General features: G+C 41.9%; 1 protein-coding gene across 1 annotated transcript; it reads left to right on the top strand.

Moving 5' to 3' along the window:
- The first annotated feature begins 1218 nt into the window (after positions 1 to 1218).
- On the top strand, positions 1219 to 16942 carry gpt2 (glutamic pyruvate transaminase (alanine aminotransferase) 2). Its single transcript, XM_076732428.1, has 11 exons — positions 1219 to 1741; positions 2924 to 3013; positions 5897 to 6005; positions 10267 to 10400; positions 10638 to 10881; positions 12549 to 12628; positions 13331 to 13467; positions 14204 to 14378; positions 14644 to 14799; positions 15299 to 15411; positions 15834 to 16942. The coding sequence occupies exons 1-11, from the start codon at positions 1442 to 1444 to the stop codon at positions 15988 to 15990; spliced, it is 1695 nt and encodes a 564-aa protein (XP_076588543.1). The 5' UTR covers positions 1219 to 1441; the 3' UTR covers positions 15991 to 16942.
- The last annotated feature ends 1858 nt before the right edge of the window (positions 16943 to 18800 follow it).

The raw sequence follows: 18800 nt of genomic DNA, 5'->3' as shown, positions 1-18800 counted from the left end.
GTTGCTCATTCTCTATTCTGGGAGGTCATGGAGGAAAGTATCCAGCAAGTCCTCCCAAACGTCTATCAGGACTCTGTATGTATCGGGACTTTGGATGAGGGTCGCCTCGCTGTCCTTCAGCTTGACCCTCACCTGTTCCTCCAGGTAGCTGAAATAGAAATTGAGTGGTCATGAGGCTCCATTGCCCAGAGTTCTGTGTCTTCCATGTGTGAATCGGTTGCCATTTCATTTCATTTCTATTCTATGCACATCATCATCATTGCCAGGTCTGACAGCAAACAGGACAAGAACACGTCGCAACAGATTATGAGGACTGCAGAGAAAATCATTGGTGCCACCCTGCCCTCCATTCAGGACTTACACAACAGGCAGGAAGCTGCAGACCCCTCACATCCTGGAGACCACCTGTTCCAGCTCCTCCTCTCTAAGAGGCACTACAGATCACTGAGCGCCAAAACAGTTTGTCTCCACAGTGTCACATCGGTCTTTGTATATATTATTTATTGTTTGTTTTATAGTTTTGCATTACTTAACTTATTGTTCAGTCTTCTTGTCCTTGTTGAGCTGTATGTTTTTGTAAGCAAGTACACTGATTTCAATGTTTAATCTGGAGTCAAATTCCTTGCACACACATAGTTGCCAGTGAAGCTGATTCTACACACACACACACACACACACACACACACAGAGAGAGAGAGAGAGAGAGAAATGAAAATGAAAGTATTCTGAACCATCATCAGACATCATGAGATCTGTGGAGAAAAGTCTTCACCTTCATTTTCAGTTGTTATTGATCACTGATCTTTGTTGGTCTCTGTATGTAGTGGGCTTATAACATACATTCTGATCTTCATCATTTATTTAGGCTAAATATAATTCCAAGTGGTTATTGCATCAATTTCAGAATCTTATTAAAATACCACATTTTCTGAAGTCCCAAAAGTGCGTTATGGTGTATGTTATGGCATCTATAATTATTCTATATTTCCTTTCACATAATGTATTCTTGTCATCTATATATGTGTGTATATAAACAGGTTTTGAAGCTGTCTTCATCGAGTTTCTCAGTCATCATCAACGACGCAGATTTATCTGATTTATCTGATGTTTTATTTATTTGTCGGGTTCTTGTCATGTATGTAACATATACACCACAATGATAACGCTTTTATTGAACACACTACTGTATGTATATTGGATATACCTTGATCAATTAAGTTTTCTTGAGATTAAAAAAATGGCAGTAAAATGTTAAGTGATACGAGTGAGTGTGATTTGTCGTCGAGTGTCGCGGAGGACGGACGCGGTGAGTCAGCGTCAGACACCGGCGCGCTTCATGTGGGGCTCACTCACCGGAGCTGTACCGTCTGTTCAGAGGAAATACTGCAAATACAGAGCAGCTGTCTCCATTGATGAACCACCGAGCTGAAGCGGAGGAAACATGCATCGTCTCAGACACTTAGCAACGGTACATCGATGTCCGCATGTTCCGCTCCGGACGAGGTCGCTTCCCTCGGATTTGTGGCAGCATGCTCGCTTTCAAACGCAGGGGCCTTCAGAGCAATACGGACTGAAGCGGTTCAGCACGGCCGAGGCCACTGTGGAGGCAGGAGACCCAGCCAGGATGCGAGAGAAAACCCTGACCATGGCGACCTTAAACCCGCAGGTGAAAGCGGTGGAGTATGCTGTGAGAGGACCCATCGTTATCAAGGCGGGAGACATCGAGAGGAGGCTGCAGCAGGTCAGTGTGAGCGGCTGCTAACACACGAACACAGAGTATAATGAGTTGTAGCTAACAGTGAACTAGCTTAAACAGCTAACGGTGAACTAGCTTAAACAGCTAACGGTGAACTAGCTTAAACAGCTAACGGTGAACTAGCTTAAACAGCTAACAGTGAACTAGCTTAAACGGCTAACAGCCTCAGCTCCCGTACGGCGCTGCTGTCAGATGATGGAGAGAGTTCATGGGAATAACAGGCGAGTCATGGTGAAAGTCGATATTTTATTTAACGCTACATTACGTGTTTAAGGAAACATTACTACCAGGCTCTATTAAGTGTATTAAATTTCACATAAAGCGTCCACATGACGGAGGTACACGGAGCGCAGCCTCCCTCCCTGTCCGCGGAGCCGCAGGTGAGTTGCATCATCCTCCGGCTCTGACCGTCGCGCCGCAGCAGTCTGCTCTCCGCTTGGCAGCAGTATGGACCTCTTGCACAATGATCACCATTAGAGCTGTTTTACTGTTTATTCCTACATTTTTTCTTGTGTGTAATGTTTTTCACAGAACTGTTTATCTGATTTGCAGTAACATCTATTGTTCACAAAAGTCCATCATTCTTCTATTTTTGTGCCAATGAAAAGTTTTCTCATATGCAGTGTTGCATGAACTGCATTCAAGGCAACTTTATTTACATACATTTTCATGCATAGGGTAAACTCAAAGTTGTAACTTTGCTGACAAAGCAGAGGGATCTGCTGTGTATTGTTTACAGTACAGATATTGGCATTATGTCTGGCAATACGATTATGTTGGAGCTGCACACACGAGACACGAAATGATTGATTATTGAATCTTATCCAAATCACACTTTGTCATTTTACATTGCAGATAGTCCTATTTAATAAAAAACAACAAAAGAAAAGACAGCTGAGCCTCAGAAAAGAACAGAGCCATAAGATCGGACTCCCTTCAAAGAGCTGTAACTCCCATCATTCACTGCAGCCTGGTCAGGAAGCAGCAGCTCACTCTTAATCCCTCCTGGGTTCTGTTCACATAGTTAGAAACAGGAGTTTGGACAGCCCTGTCCTCTATCACACACTGTGCACTTTTCAGAGTATTTTTTCATTTTGTATTCATCATGATAAAGCCTCAGACTGCTTGATGATGTGATCTGATGATCTTTTTTTCTTGTCTCTCCAGGGAGTCAAACAGCCTTTCACTGAGGTCATCAAAGCCAACATTGGTGATGCCCATGCCATGGGCCAGCAGCCAATCACTTTTGTCCGTCAGGTGAGGTTTGGACAGGCACTGACTCGAGAAGCAGCACACCTCCTGCCATCACTGACCTGTACATTGAGTCATTGACAGTATGAGCTCATGTTTTGGTTGTTAAATCGTAAAGTCATTAAGATGGCTTAATTGTTGTTATTCAAGCAGGCACACACTGCAGATTCAGATCGTGCCAAAGCAATAACTAATGCTATGGGAGTGTTATCGCTGCAGATGTGTGATCATGCTTCAGTGTTAGAGAACACAGAATTTAAGCCTAGGGTCAAAGTGCTATAGCCTCACTACAGTGTGCATTTTAGCCAGTCCACTGCACCCTCCCTGTAGAAACACAGCAAGCTGCAGTCATTCATGAATAACCAATTCTTACAGGAGAGCATTACTAACATTTGTGTTATTTTGTTTTTTCTTATTGACAATATACCAGTGTTTGAGTGCCTTAACAGTAAGAATTATAGCTAATGAGCCACTGTTGAATCTTTCAAAATAAATGACAAAAATGTTCTGCATGCTTGGTGTCTTGCAGCATTACATTTTTGGAGGTGGGCACAAGAAATTGGTACTTTCAATTGTGCAGTCAAATGTAGGTCTCCTATATCAGGAGGAGGAGGAGAGGTGGTTTTATACATCACCTCTGCATGTGAGGAGTAGCTGATAGCTTTCAGCCTGAAGGACTTCTTTCTTATTAGTCTCCCATACACATTACATCAGGCATAACTTTACTGCAGCTGGCTGAATTTCTTGCTTTCAACTTGACTGAGCCTGATCACTGCAGTCGAGGTGTCTGAGCTGTTCCTTCGGTCACCACAGTCCCATTTAATGAAACTTTCAGGAGAAAACTGCTTATGCTAGTGTTTGAAAAATCTTACTCTTTTATCTTCTTTGTAGCAAATTAATATCAAAGTAGTGATACTTACTTCAATAATGTCTTTGTTACTTAACCTTTACAGCTTGGTTATTCTGATGTTGCTTTTTCATTTGTAATAAGATGGACATACCATCATGCCAGAGCTATGGAGAACTTGTTTTTTCATAATGCGTATAAGCTGTTCTAAAGTCTGTTTGACAGAGTAGTTGAACTGGTTTTAAATTGGACTTTCACTACATAGAGAGCTGGTGTAAACTGAATGGCACTTGGAGATCCTTAGCTGCACTTTGCTAACTATTGTGCAGTTGGCAAGTACACACTGTTATGTTGATAGAATTAACAGGTAATTCGCTTTAGCATACTGGCTAGAAGCCTGAAGTTCCCACAAAAATTGTGAGAGCGCTCACTGAAGGCCCTGCCTTCAAACAGAAAATGAATTACATTAAAGATTTGCTTTCGTAATATCCTTACAGAAGAAGACAACACAAATAACTTAAAGAAATGTACAAGAAAATAAATAACGAAAACAAAGGGATGCTGTGTTAGCATAAGCATCAGTGCAATAATAAGTACAGCCTTTGTGCTGTGTCTGTCTTCAGTGTTTTCTGGTATTTCATATTTAACTTGAACTCATTTAGAAATGCCCCAAAACTAGGAGAAATCATCAGAACTGTAGCTTTATGTATAAAAGGTTTAGCTAAGCATAAAGCTACATGGCAGCAAGGTCTTCCATTTTATTTGCAAGAATAACACTTAATGTAACATCATCTCCTGAAATAGGAAAGTTAAAGAAGTAGACTGGAACAAACAAAACCACTGTAAACTGTTGAGTGAGGAGAAGATACGGTCAGTGGTTTGACTGTCATTACTACAGGATACACAGGCCTCGTCTCAAGAGGGACTAAACATTACAGGACAGTCCTTCATGTGCATGTGTTACAACCCAGCTCACTAGGGGGTAGGGAAGTAACAAAAAGAATCAACCGATGGAAGGGGTTGAAAAGTAATTATTTATTTAAATCAAAGTGCTCCAAACTGTTTTAATACAAAAAGGCCAGGACAACGAAAAGAGCAGTTTGGGTGCTTTTCAAATTAACGAAACAATCAAAACCAAAAGAGAACTCTCCAAAACTGAGAGCTTGAGTAAAGCTAACTAAAGGCGAACTCTTCAAAAGGAAGAGCTTAAATAATGCTTAACCAAAAGAGAACTCTTCAAAAGGAAGAGCTTACCTAAACCACACTCAAAACAAAACGGAAATAAAACCCTCCTAAATGAGGCCTACAGGTTCTGATGAAAAAGAACAAGAACCAAAATACAAAACGAAATAGCACCCCTAATCCTGGTGTAACTAACAAAGATATGCCTATGTGAAAGTGTGAATCAGTCCCCGTCTAACCCTAGCTCAGTTCGAGTCTGGCAGCCAAACAATACCAAAAATCAACTCTGACAACTCTGTCACAACAAATGAGGGGTCTCTCCTGTGCCGAGGACTGGTCTCAAAAGATTCCAGCCACAGACTGCCAGGCTGGGATGATTCTTGTAGCCGGCAGGTAATGGCAGCTTGCAGGCGATTGGGCAGCGGTTGGTGAGGAGGAGGAGTCCAGTTCCCACACCCCTTTACCTGCAACCAGTCACACACATACAACACACAAGCACACATACAAACACACACCAAGAACGGTGGCAGCCGTAACAGCATGGAAGATAACTCCACTGCGTATAGATGAATATTTACCATTCATAATCTTAAAATGTGACTTTAGTCTTGAGGGCCAAAAGTAGTTTGTTCTTATCCTGCGAAAAGTCCTTATCAAACAGGAAGAGCATTTATTAATTTTCCTGCCTAGAAAATCTCAAATTAATTTTACATTAAGTTTTCAATATGAAAAGCGTTGGCGTGCACTTGTCTTTATATGAAGTGATTGATCCAGTAGATAAAACAGTATCAGCAAATATGTGAATGTGTGCCTCTGCCATCATTTCCTGTTGTTTGAGTGGAATCTTTCTCGTTGTGCAGGTGGTGGCTCTGTGTTGTTTCCCTGAACTGCTGGACAGCCCGGCTTTCCCTGATGATGCCAAACAACGAGCCAAGCGCATCCTCCAGGACTGTGGAGGGCAGAGCCTAGGTGGGTGTGCTGTTCCTGTCGCTGTGAGCGAGACCACTAGGGGTCCCAAACAGAAGAGTCATGCCCATTCAATCCAAAGTATAGCTAGCTGGGTTTTTGTTTTTTTTTAGATTTTTATTTTATTTTCCACCTTATTTTTTTACAATTATTTTTGGGAGTTTTATTCTTCTATTCAAATGTGTTCTTTAAACGATATGATAGATCATATCTCAAAAAGTCACCTCTTTTCTTATGGTATTGGTGTAAAAACTTATTGAAAGCTGTTTAACTGGAAAGGGTGTCTGATTAGAGTTTGAGATGTCTGACTTTTTGATCCACGAATGTTTATTATGATACCAGCAGCATGAAAAGCTGAATATCAAGAAGTATGTGGTTCTAGGCATCAGTATACTTACAGTTTCACAGCCTACAGTATACTGACATTACTATACGCAAAGACAGGCGTGTAACTGTCAGCGTTACCACTAACCTTATTTACAAACTGTGTGATGTAGCCGCCAACATATAGGTCGATATAAAAAGGGTTGTATTAAATCCTGGCTAATAAAAGCTGAGGTGGGATTGGTATCAACAACATAGCAACAAAATATGCATTAACACAACTGAGAATTAGCAACACCAAAAACAAGTCATCTGCATCTTTAATAGCTAAATCCCATAACGCCAGTCTGTCTCTAAAGGACAGCCGTTGCTAGTAAGTACAAGTATGATACAAGCCAAATATGACATTGAGTTGCACAACCTAAACTACTGTATATATCATTCACACATTCATCAGAGATGGATTAAAAACATGGCAACAGAAATATTATCAAAGCGACTGGTAACAAGTCTCTGTCACTCAAGCAAAAAGTACATTGTTCTGCAGTCCAGAACTTTCTGTGCACAGTACCATCGCAAAGGCCAATAAACAATGAGCCATCTACAGATAAGAAGGCAATAAGACACATAACAGCTACAGAATGATTATGACTTATGTTTTAGGATACACACATAGTCTGAAAAAGTCCAAAATGTGAAAACAGAACAGCAGCAGTCCATTTGTGGTGGTTTCGGTCATCCTCTTCAGCTGCCTGAGTGCAGGTGATGAGAGAGAGAGAGAAAGAGCAAAAGAGAAAGTCAAAGAGAGCGAGAGAGGAAGAGAAAGCCCTGGACATTCCTACAGTTAGTTTCTTCCAAAAGGATGAAGTGCCTACGCACCCACACACAGCACTCAGGCCTGTGCAGTAATGCTGGAGCAGGTGTAGATACAGCATGAGTCCCTTTTTTAAACGCTGATGGTTTTTAACACCACTTTCACAAGTTAGAATTAGCACAACACTGAATTCAATCTGATACCTCCAGGTCACGATGCAGAGGAAAATCTCATCATGTTTTAAAAGCAGAAAGCCTCAGCCCTGTCCTCAGTCAGGAGGTTGATAGTGAGAGGATGCTTATCTGGGGACATTTATTGTGATAGGCTATTTTTCCTTGATGGAAATGTGTATGGATTGAATTGAAAGATTTGTTTCCTCTTTCAGCTGACCCTTTCCTTCAAGAAGTCAGTCAGACAGAAATTTAGTAATCTATCATAGGTGTCACTGGTATTATAGCGGTTTTGGTACCTTTTTGTTTGTTTTTTGGCGCTACATGTTTTTGATCATTTTGTTTTTCCTTATATTGGGAGTTACTGTTGGTTTTTTTATGTGAGTAATTTCATATGATTTCTGATCATCATGCTTGGCTTATACTGCATTTCTTAGTCTTTCTTGATATCTGTACTCATTCTGCTTCCTATGCGTTGTGTTTGAAAATGCAGCTTTTAGCAGGGGTGTACTCCGAAGATACGCAGGCAAAAAGAAACGTAATGTCCAGTTGTTTCAAAATGCATTTTTGTGTGTCAGGCAGCAACTGAGCTGGGTCTTTGTTATAGAAAGGACAGTGTTGTGCATGGATCACTCTGGGTGGACACAGTGAATAGTTTGTACTGTGAAACTGTTACAATGCGTTTCTCATCAACACGTTTGACCCAGTGAAGTCACCTACTGTGAGAGATGTCCAAAATTCAACATGAGTTGGTCAACACACGAGTGTTCCACCACGTCCTGAGAAATGCAGCAGAAGAAAAGGCTTTTCTTTGAAAAGTGGCTCAAAGATGTGCCATGGCTTGAAACTACTGATGAGCTCATGGAAATGTGGTCCAAGATGTTATTTGCATCCACATCAAGCAAAAACAACACGTGTGCTTTCTACAGACTGAAAGACTTTCACTCAACCATCATTTGATAAACCCCAAATGAGTAAGGAGCTCATGAATGTGGCACAAGCTATTGCTAACAAACAAGCTACTCAAGCTGAATAGTATTTTTTAGACTAATAGAAGATTGGAGATTACTGAGCCACAGAAACTGATTCAGTGACGTTTTAAAGTCTCTTTGAACATATGTGCTGCATGTCAGGAAATAGCATGATTAGTTTCTCTTTCTTCTGGGGATAGACCCCCATGCTCCCTGCCTAATTGTGTCCTCTGACTTCCAGAATTTTGGCTTGCATGATGAAGCAGAAATTGTTGTAATAAGCCACACCCACTTTAATCAGTCATTACCAAATGATTTGCATCAAATGAGTCATGACCCTGACTGTGCCAAACGAATTTCGTACAAACCCCATGTAGCTGATTACGAGATCCTAACTTTCTAAACGGTTTCTGAGGAGTTGTATAAAATTGAGAAAAAGTTGGGAAAGTTTGATACTTTTAGAGCAAGAGACCATTGGAGCAATGATGCAGAGGAGTTCTGACAAACTGATGAACTTTGGCTCAAGGCCAAGCTGCTTTGTGTTGTTCATTACAGCGCCACCTTGAGGCCACTTAGTGTCATTTTTTGTGCCTGAGCAGTGAGTGGAATTTGCAACCCACCTACCCATTTTGGTGAGTTTTTGTCAAATGGTTTGTGTGAAGAAAACATCATAATAACAAATAATAATGTGACTAAACATAACGAGGCTCCAACAGTGACTGTCGCTGCTTGAACCCCTAGAAATATACAGTTGGCTTATTTCTCAGCATTTCATTCATTTCTGTGGTGAAAACTAAATTGAGGGCACAGACATGGTGAAGATGTGAATTCAAGTCATGACAGCTTTCACTCTCTGCTCAGCGGCCCTGTGTTAGAAAAATACACAGTTAAAACAAGCAAAGAGCTGATAGAACAATGGTTCAGTGTCAGGGATTTGGTCAGAAAAGAAGCCTGTGAAGTGTGCACGGGTATCTTTAGAAAATAACACAATCCTAGAAAAACCTCCTGAAAGTATCAGGAACACTCATGAGAGAGTCTTCTCAGATTATATCTCACAGGAAATAACTTGCCCAAAATTCACCCAAATTTCCACTTCCTGTAGTTACTGTGTTGATTACTTGGGTTAACTGTACAGTTTTCACTTGTTCTGCAGTTACTCTGATGCATTGAGGTAGCGTGACAGTTGCATAGAGGCACATTTATTAAAAGACATTAAACACGTGCAGTGAAATAGATGTGATGTGACTGGCTGAAAAGTTTTACTAAAGAAGACTCATCACCAACAACTCCACCTGTCATGAGTTGTTGGACTGTATAAACAGCATTTGGGATTGTAGAAGTTAGATTGGATCAAGTTTCTTCCCTCACAGATGATCTTTGGCTGAGAGCAGGTACACAACGCCAACAAGGCCCAAGTTTAAATTTGGCCTGTCATTGGCCAAGGTCACAGGATCAGATAATCAGCTAGCCTATCCTCGTACAGATCACATGTTGGTGCCTGGTGGAAATGGCCTGAGGCACATGATTACCTAGATTAGATGGTCTGTAATGCAGAAGGTGGAATAGATAGTGGCTTAGGTACAGAACAGTGATGTGGAGTAGGGGTTAAGAGCACTGCTGAGCAATGTGATGGCCAGGTATGAGCAGTCAGACCATTCTTTGAAATCACTAGGATCTGTGCATAAACTCTAGTCTGTGAAATGGTTCTGTCAGTGAGGGGGATAAGATCAAAGTTATTGTGTTTCTCATATTTCATTTAGATTTTTATTTCATCATGTCAGCACAGAGGCAGTGATATTTGGGCAGTGTGCAGACACTGAACATTTGATTTACACTAATTTGTAGAGGAAACCAGTGATGGGAAAGATGCAGTCAGATGTTAAATATGATGTTGATGATATCTACATTGAAGTAAACAGTATTATTATCTTTATTGTTGTTTCTTATTAAAACTAAAAGGTGTATGTTTTGTGTTTTTGATTCAGGCTCGTACAGTGCCAGTCAGGGGGTGGAGTGTGTCCGTCAGGACATTGCTGACTACATCACTCAAAGAGACCAGGGTGTACCTTCTGACTGGAACAACATCTACCTCACCACAGGGGCCAGTGATGGCATCATGGTATGGACAGTGCTTTGGGGTTGATGGGAGGGAGGAGGCAGGAAAGGAGCAAGGGGAAAGCAGTATGACTGATGAATGGTCATATTTTCACCTTGTGTCCTCAGTAGGACTTTCAAGGTCTCACATGTGTGTTTGAAGAAGGCTCTAACATCCTTCTGATTGGGTCAGCAGTATCTGATAGTGGGGAGGCAGCTTTTGCAAACAAATGAATCACAGAGTCATATCTTGTGTTTCTAGAGCATCCTGAAGCTGCTGGTGTCGGGTCAGGGCAGCTCCAGGACAGGAGTGATGATTCCCATCCCGCAGTACCCTCTGTACTCTGCAACCATCTCCGAGTTAGAGGCAGTGCACATTAACTACTACCTGGATGAGGCCAATTGCTGGGCACTGGATATTGAAGAGCTGCAGCGAGCATACCTGACAGCCAAGCAGCACTGCCAGCCCAGAGTCCTCTGCATCATCAACCCTGGAAACCCCACCGGTAGGATGTTGTTGATATTCATTTATTGAGACAGTGAGCAGCTTGGCCACACTTCATCTGTTTAAACTTGTTATGAAAGTTAAGGTAGCAGAAAATTCTGTGCTACCTGGTTAAAATAAGGAGGGGAATAAGTAAGGGATGATGTCCTTATTCTTGTTTTACCCATCGCCTTATTTTAGGGAGGGTGGGATTTCCAGCTTCCCAATTAGACTTAGACTGCTTCTTTATTGATCCCAATTTGGGAAATTATTTAATTCTCTTATTTGATCACTTCTCACGTAACCTGACAATCGTTATGGTCTCTGTCTCATTCACTGTCTAGTTAAAATGATAGAGACTGCAGGTGGATCAGAACACTACTGCCAGGCATTTAACACTTTCCAAGAGAAGTGACCACATCACAGCAATCCCTGCTGTCCTTCACTGGTCACCTGTCAGTTGTAGCATTGATTTTGAGATGTTACTGCTTAGTGAACCCTCAAGTGCTCGGCCTCCTGTCTGTCTCTGACCTCACTCCCTGTAAGCCTGATCACTGTTGGATCCTCTGGCAAGGCTCTTCCTATGATTCCCAAGTCTCAACTTGTCACTAAAGGTGACGAGGCCTTTGCTGTCCGGCCCCTCTACTTCTTGGATTTGCAAGCTGTAAAATCTATTTCATGAAATGAATTTTATAACCCACAGGTGTTTGTGGTAAAGACTGCACACTCAACTCCTAAAGAAATCATTAAGGATGTTGTGTTGACACTGGCAGCATGTTACATTCTCAGCAAAAATAATAGATAAAAGCTGAACTATGGGGGCACTCCAAGACCAAGTGCTGCTCCAGTGAACGTTCAGGTCCAATTTGCCTGGAGTTTTGAACCCATTATACTTCCTTTCAGGTCTACGTCATATTCAGATGTCACCTCATGTGATCCTGAGCTGCACTGGTGGACAGGCATTGAAGAAAGAGAGAAGAGAAGTTGTGGTGCAGACTAATCAGGCCTTGTGGTCTAAACCTGGATCACAATTAGTATTCTGGAAAACCTGTAGCTGCTAGAAGTTGCCAGAGTCAAATATAGAGCCAACTGTGTGTGTGTGTGTGTGTGTGGCTTGCTATTACCAGTTGGTTACTACCTGTAATACAACCCCTATCCCAAAAATGTTGGCTGTGAGGCATGTAAGACAGAAATTAAACAGAACAGTATAAGGACAATATATTTAGTGTTTGACCTCAAAACAAACACCTGTTTGGAACATTCCACAGGTAAACAGGTTCATTGGTAGCAGGTAATAGTATCATGATAGGGTTAGGTAGGGTAGGGCCAGGTTCACCTGCATACCTGAGCTGTTATTCTGCTTCAGTGGTTTGCAAACCTTCTTCAATTGTGCCAGCCTTCATAGTGTTTTGTTTCTCAGCACTGCTTCCACACATGCACACACTTCCCCTATCCACAAGAAGCTCCCAGTAGCTCTCATAGGATTCTGGTATTGGGGTGTTTTGGAATGGATCTTGGTCTCTCATTGACATGTATCAGCATTTGTTTTTGTCTTTTAACTGACAAACATTTCCACCTCCTCCTCTGATATGTCCTGCATATGGACATCCAGCTTGATATTTCCTTTCAGTGTTTATAACAGTTCTGTGTGTCTGTCAAACACCCTGAACCCCCGACTCTGTCCTCCAGGTCAGGTGCAGAGTAAGAAGTGTATAGAGGAGGTGCTCCATTTCGCCTACGAGGAGAATCTGTTTGTCATGGCTGATGAGGTAACTTCCACCGCCAGCACGTAGTCTGCAGTACCACATGTCCTCAGAAATACACTTTTTATGATATTTAAAGGACATTGAGACAGTCTGTCCGTCTCCCAGCAGGGAAATAATAGCCTTATTTATATGACCTTTTCCATGCAATGTTACTATAAACCTGTGTGAGTGAAACAATGCAGTATGCTGAGATAATGATACAAGAAGACAGGACGTAACAAGATTAGAGCAAGGAAATAAACAAAAAAACAGTTTCTTGAAATAAACCTGTTTGTTTACAAGAATCCACGCAGCGTACCTTCAAGTACTGATGAGTACTTGTGATGGCTGTTGAGTACTTTATATAAAAATGAAAATCACTGTCACTTCCCTCTGTGTGAGAGCCACAGTGAGGAGAACAAACTCTGACATGTTTTCAGAGAAAACCCTGTAATGATAAGAGAATATAGTGGTTAATGTGGTTGTAAAATGCAATGTCCAGAGACATTAAATTTATTCTCAGAAAAAAATTCTCAGATTATTCGGACATTATTCTGTTTTTCTCCAATTCTCAGATTTTTTTGTCCAACGTCTAAAAACACTATGATTGTTCGTGCTGAATTGCAGCTTTATGTGGCTGCAGCTGCAACAGACTGAACATGTTTCTGATTGGAGAGCAGAGGTTTTGTTGGACCAGTGTGTGACCAGCCTGGCTTTGTTTAACAGGTTTACCAGGACAACGTGTACTCGCCAGACTGCCAGTTCCACTCCTTCAAGAAGGTCCTCTATGAGATGGGCCCTGAGTACTTCAACAATGTGGAGCTGGCCTCCTTCCACTCCACCTCCAAAGGTTACACTGGAGAGTGAGTATCGTCTGTACTCTGTACTAAACACACACACACACACACACACACACACACACACACACACACACACACACACAGAGCTCTTATCTCATTCCACAGGAAAAGACTGAGTTGTGTAAAACTATGCTTTTACTTTTTCTTTTTACTCTGTAGTAAATTCTCCAAAGTGTATGAGGTCAATTTATGTTCACTGAAAAGAGAATCTGAGTTATATTAATATAAAGTTATTTACATATTGACCAGTTTTGTTTTTTTTTATAGTTTTCTGATGTTCTCAGCTCTGTTCAACCTTCATTTCTGCGGCAGTTTCTTCAGACTTTTTTGAGGAAGTTAGGATATACTAATATACTATACTTCAGTGTATTTCTCTGCTCTCCTCTCAGTCAACTTTGCCTGGAACAGATGCACAGTTTATAGACGTTCCCCAGGTGAAGCTGAGCAGCGAGAGGGACATTGTAGTACACTAATTCAGCCTGCTAACGTTAACATCCTAGCATTGCTCCAGGACTCCAACCTGCAAGTAAAGTAACAGAAAATATTAGAGGAATAGTTCCATATGTGCGCTTTGTTGGTGAGTTGAATGAGAATATTCATGCCACTCTCATACCTGCACAATAAATGTGTAGTTACAGCTAGCAGCCAGTTAGCTTAGCACAAACTTACATGTATCAGCACACCATTCATGTAGAGCCTGTTTCTCAACCCAGAACTTTTCATATTGTCTCCCACTCAGGTGTGGTTTCCGTGGAGGCTACATGGAGGTGTTGAACATGGATCCACAGGTGAAGGCCCAACTGGTCAAGCTGCTGTCTGTTCGCCTCTGCCCTCCCGTCTCTGGACAGGCAGCGATGGACGTCATTGTGAATCCACCCAAAGAGCATGAGCCCTCGTACACTCAGTTCATCAAGGTGTGTGTCTGTGGCTTCTGCCTGTTTTAAAGTAAACATAAATGCACATGTTGTGTGCACTCAAAAGACAGTCAAATCATTTTGTTTTGTGACCAGAGGCATTGGCACTGCAACTCACCTCTGCACTACTGTGAAAGAGATTGGATGTGGAGGAATGAATGAGCAGTAGGTGCAGAGGCTGCCATCCTCGAGGGTACATGACCCGCTTATAGTTTCCTTGATTATTTCCTAACCCTTGTGTCTTATGTGTTATGTTGGTTCCCAGGAGAAGAGCTCAGTCCTGGATGCTCTGGCTCACAAGTCCAGGCTGACAGAACAAATCCTAAACTCTGTGCCTGGGATCAAGTGCAACCCAGTCCAAGGAGCAATGTACGCCTTTCCTCAGATCTTCATCCCACCACGAGCAGTTCAGGAAGCACAGGTCTGTTTGTGCATGCACTACCCTGTTCACTGTAGATCCTCTGTAGAGCCGGTGATCCTGTGGTTGGACAGTGTCTGTTGGCCAGAGGCCTGTCACACAGAAATACAGTCAAAACAAATCAAAAGAGAAAAAAAGGATCTGCAGCACTGCCTGACAGCTGCAGGGGCACAAACACATGTTCAGTTCATATTTTGGTTCAGTTTAACAGAAGATTCTGTTCTGTTGTTTCAATTTTTCATTCAGGTCCATGTTTAAGACACACAGAGTAGCACGTGAGAGATGACAATAGTCAAAATGTCTGTGCATGTCTCTGCCAGCTTGTGTCAGAAACCAAACTCTCTCCTTATGTCACACAAACACTTCAGAATAAATCCTGAGAGTCTGTCCAGTTTCCCTGAACATGTCTCCAGCCTGTGGCTGAATAGAACAGAAGCATTATTTGGGCACTGAAGTTGCAGCGGGTCACCTCAATGTATTATTCCTGTGTGTGCGTCTGCAGTCCCTGTCTATGGCTCCTGACATGCTGTACTGCCTCAAACTGCTGGAGGAAACTGGTATCTGTGTGGTTCCAGGAAGCGGATTCGGCCAGAAGGAGGGAACTTATCACTTCAGGTTAGACGTGAACATCAGGACTGTTCATTTCATATGTTTAATAAGATGTTAGATGACAAAATTTAGACTGATTCTTTTCAAAGTGTCAAACAATTTATCTGTCTGGATTACAAACTTTGCTGCATGTGAGGTGTCGTAGTCAGACCCCAATTTCAACATTGCACACAAAACATCTCAATATTCAATATGCAGATTACCATGAATTGTTTTGAGCACAGTCAGGCTTCCAGAGGAATAAACCTGTTTGATTTGAACAGCCTCATGGCCTTTACTGTAGCACCACCCTGAGGACAAAGTGGCAAAGCAAAATTCATATGTACATCTTCATCATACATACATCTGCATGTTAGTAAGGAGAGTGATGCCATGGTAAATGCAGACATACTGTGTGTTTGTATTCACTGTGTATATGCATGTTTTAGAATGACCATCCTGCCGAGCCCAGAGAAGCTTCAAGTCCTCCTGGAGAAGCTGAAGGAGTTCCACCTTCGATTCCTCGAGGAGTATTCACAACAGGAACCTCAGATCACCAGAAGCCCCCAAGAGCAGCACAGAGAAATGCCAAAGCATCCAGACTGATGCACACACGCTCGTTCAGAATGTGCTGTTTCAGCTGACAGCGTACAGTGTACTGTTAATATTGCTTTGAGTTTACTCTTGTATTTAAGGACTTGTGTTACAGAAATGTGTGCCTTACACTCAGATGATATTTAAAGAGGCAAAGGATCCTCTACCTGTCCACGTGGCCCAAAGCCCTGTAAGAGAAAAGACAGAATAGCGACATAAGAAGTACATGTTGTACTGCCCTCTAAGTAGTTCCTTCATGCTCCCATTGCTCACTTCTCTGTGGTGAACTTCCACTGAGAAACTTTCATTCAACCATCTGCTCGTTTCCTTCCACACACACCTCTTTCATGCTTGGCCAAGGACTTTAGACATCAGCTTGTTGCACACCTCTTAGGCTCATGAGGAGGAGTATGCCTCTATAAATGCCCTTAACAGTGCAGCCACAAAACACTTTTTGTTGGTTTGTGCTGTCAGAAACATATCCTGGCAGTGTGGAGAAGCCTTTGAAACAGTTTTTAAAGTGTTATGTGTTGTACGTTTCTTTACCACAGATATGTTTATGTTTCTGCACGGTTCATTGTTATGTTGAGGCAGCTCTGTGGTTAAGACCTGCTTAAGTTCAGGCACAGAAACCTCTTGGTTAGGATTTGGAAAAGATGATGTTTTGGCTAAAATGACCCACGTTCGTCACCACAAACACGGCTGGAAAATGTCCCAATTAAAGCAACTGGTTTTGTATAGCAGTTGCTGTCATGCCACCACCATGCCCTCCCCCTCATGAGGAGGAAAATCTCAGAGTGATACATGTAGCAGTCATCTGAACCACGACACTCTGACACCTATTACAGAAGCATCAATGTGATGTGTGTGAAGCGTATAGATTTAATGTACCTGTGGTTTGCAGAAACGTACAGTACCAGCATTTTATTCTGGCGACTGGACTGTGATGATAAGTTGATCAGTTAAACAAACAAACAAATAAATAAATTCAAAAACCAACCGTGTGTGTGGGTGTGTGTGGTTTCTAATACATTATGTGTATTAGTAAACCTATGCAGTGTTTCTTTCTGTAAAACAGGGATCAGACTGGTGTTTCCTGGTAGCAAACGTACACAAGACAAATAAAATATCCATGGCAACATGAGAAACTGAAATACGAGCCATAGCAAAGAAAAAGTAATGACTGTCTGAAATCACTATGTCACTAATCCCCACATAATCAACAGCCAATACTGAACCCCACAGTGAATACTGAAGTGAGACAGAGGTTAACATATTGCACCACTAACAGTTGTAGTGTTCACTTAACTGTAACTTACATCTAGTAACAGTACTGTGCTGTGTTGCACTCACGTTTGGCCCACACAACACGTTTACCACTGAGATTCCTGGCACAGTGTTTGTCAATGTTGTGAAACAGTTTGTCATTGTGGAGGTTCAGATTTTCAGGAACGCTCCTCTGTGACACGATGGCAACAGGAGCACAAAAACCATGACGTAGACACATGCAAACAACACTTTAACAGAGGCAGACAGTTGTTTTTCTCTAGCCAAATTACCTCAGTCCCTTCGTAGAAGAGTTTTATGACTGGCACAGACGCCTCTGTAATGGCCTAAAGACAACAATATGGTCAGCCACTTGCACTGAGGAGAGAAATGTCCTTTATATTATGATATATAATGAACCACTTCTGTGGTTCACCACTATGTCTTTAACCTCTTCTGAATCTTCAGCTTCTTGTAGAAGGAGGTGAAGAAGGAGTCTTCTCTGGTTATGAATCAAGGTCCAACACAAAGGGCATCAATATCAGCACCTGTCAAACAGCACAGATTCATATGAGAGGAAACTCCTCAATTAAATGTGTCATTATGCTCTTGTAATGGCTGCAACTGCTGCCACACAGCTGGCATGATTGTCAGTTCCCTTCCTACACTCATCTTACTTTTCTTTACATTTATGTAGGAAACAAGGCCTACAACTGACCTTTCCCTTCCACATTCCTTCGAGAGAGCAGGGATGGAAAGACATTCAAACTACAAAGAGTTACTTATCATTTCAACTGTTTCCAGGAAGGTGTTAATCTTTTCTTCCAGCTCCACACCAGATGAAGGCATTAAAACCTGCAGCCAGCCTCAACCCATCTGTCTGGGTCAAATAGCCACCGAAAGAGCCGCTCCTTGTCCGTTACCGACACCAAAGGACCAGCCCCTGAAACATCTCTGTCCAAAATTGGCTCTCAACTCCGTGGCTTGACTGGTTCTCCCCGTTGGACCGGTGCGCAGATCAGAGCCACGAGCGACAGCCTGTGCCCCCCTTAGTGTCAGTTCGGGACAGGTCATCATCGGATCATTTTCATTAGACTTGCTTAGTCATTAATTGAAGAAATGAACACTACATTTGCGCCCTCATTTTTCTTCAAAACTGCTTCTCACTATTGCTAAACTCATTCCTTTTATTATCCGGCTATAGCTTCTTCATTCAGTTGTTTGTGTTTCATCATGTAATCCATACTATTCATCGTATCATTCAGTATTCATATCCATTCTCATTATTGTGTCAGATAAATAATACCTTTGATTTAAGTCGTTGTCAGACAGTGTCCTTTTGAGCTGGAAATAGATGATCACTGTATCGAGATCTTATGCTTCAGATGAAGAGACTGATCTACCATTAATTCATTAATTATCATTGAATAAAAAGAAAAACAAGAATAAATAAAATCCTTCTGATGTGATGAGGGTTGGTGCCCCTTTCTATATTAACAAGTACAAACATTAAACCCAAAGGTTTAATGACCTAATTCTCTCCATTATTTTTTCAT

This window comes from Chaetodon auriga, chromosome 1 (genome assembly GCF_051107435.1).
Source record: "Chaetodon auriga isolate fChaAug3 chromosome 1, fChaAug3.hap1, whole genome shotgun sequence".
NCBI classification, from domain to species: domain Eukaryota; kingdom Metazoa; phylum Chordata; class Actinopteri; order Chaetodontiformes; family Chaetodontidae; genus Chaetodon; species Chaetodon auriga.
This window is presented reverse-complemented; position numbering and strand designations above follow the sequence as displayed.

Bases quoted from the DNA above. Each gene is read 5' to 3' on its own strand.
- gpt2 (XM_076732428.1), top strand. From the start codon at position 1,442: ATGCATCGTCTCAGACACTTAGCAACGGTACATCGATGTCCGCATGTT. The intron at 13,468-14,203 runs GTGAGTATCGTC...TCTCCCACTCAG, and splicing joins TCCAAAGGTTACACTGGAGA to GTGTGGTTTCCGTGGAGGCT. The intron at 14,379-14,643 runs GTGTGTGTCTGT...GTTGGTTCCCAG, and splicing joins CGTACACTCAGTTCATCAAG to GAGAAGAGCTCAGTCCTGGA.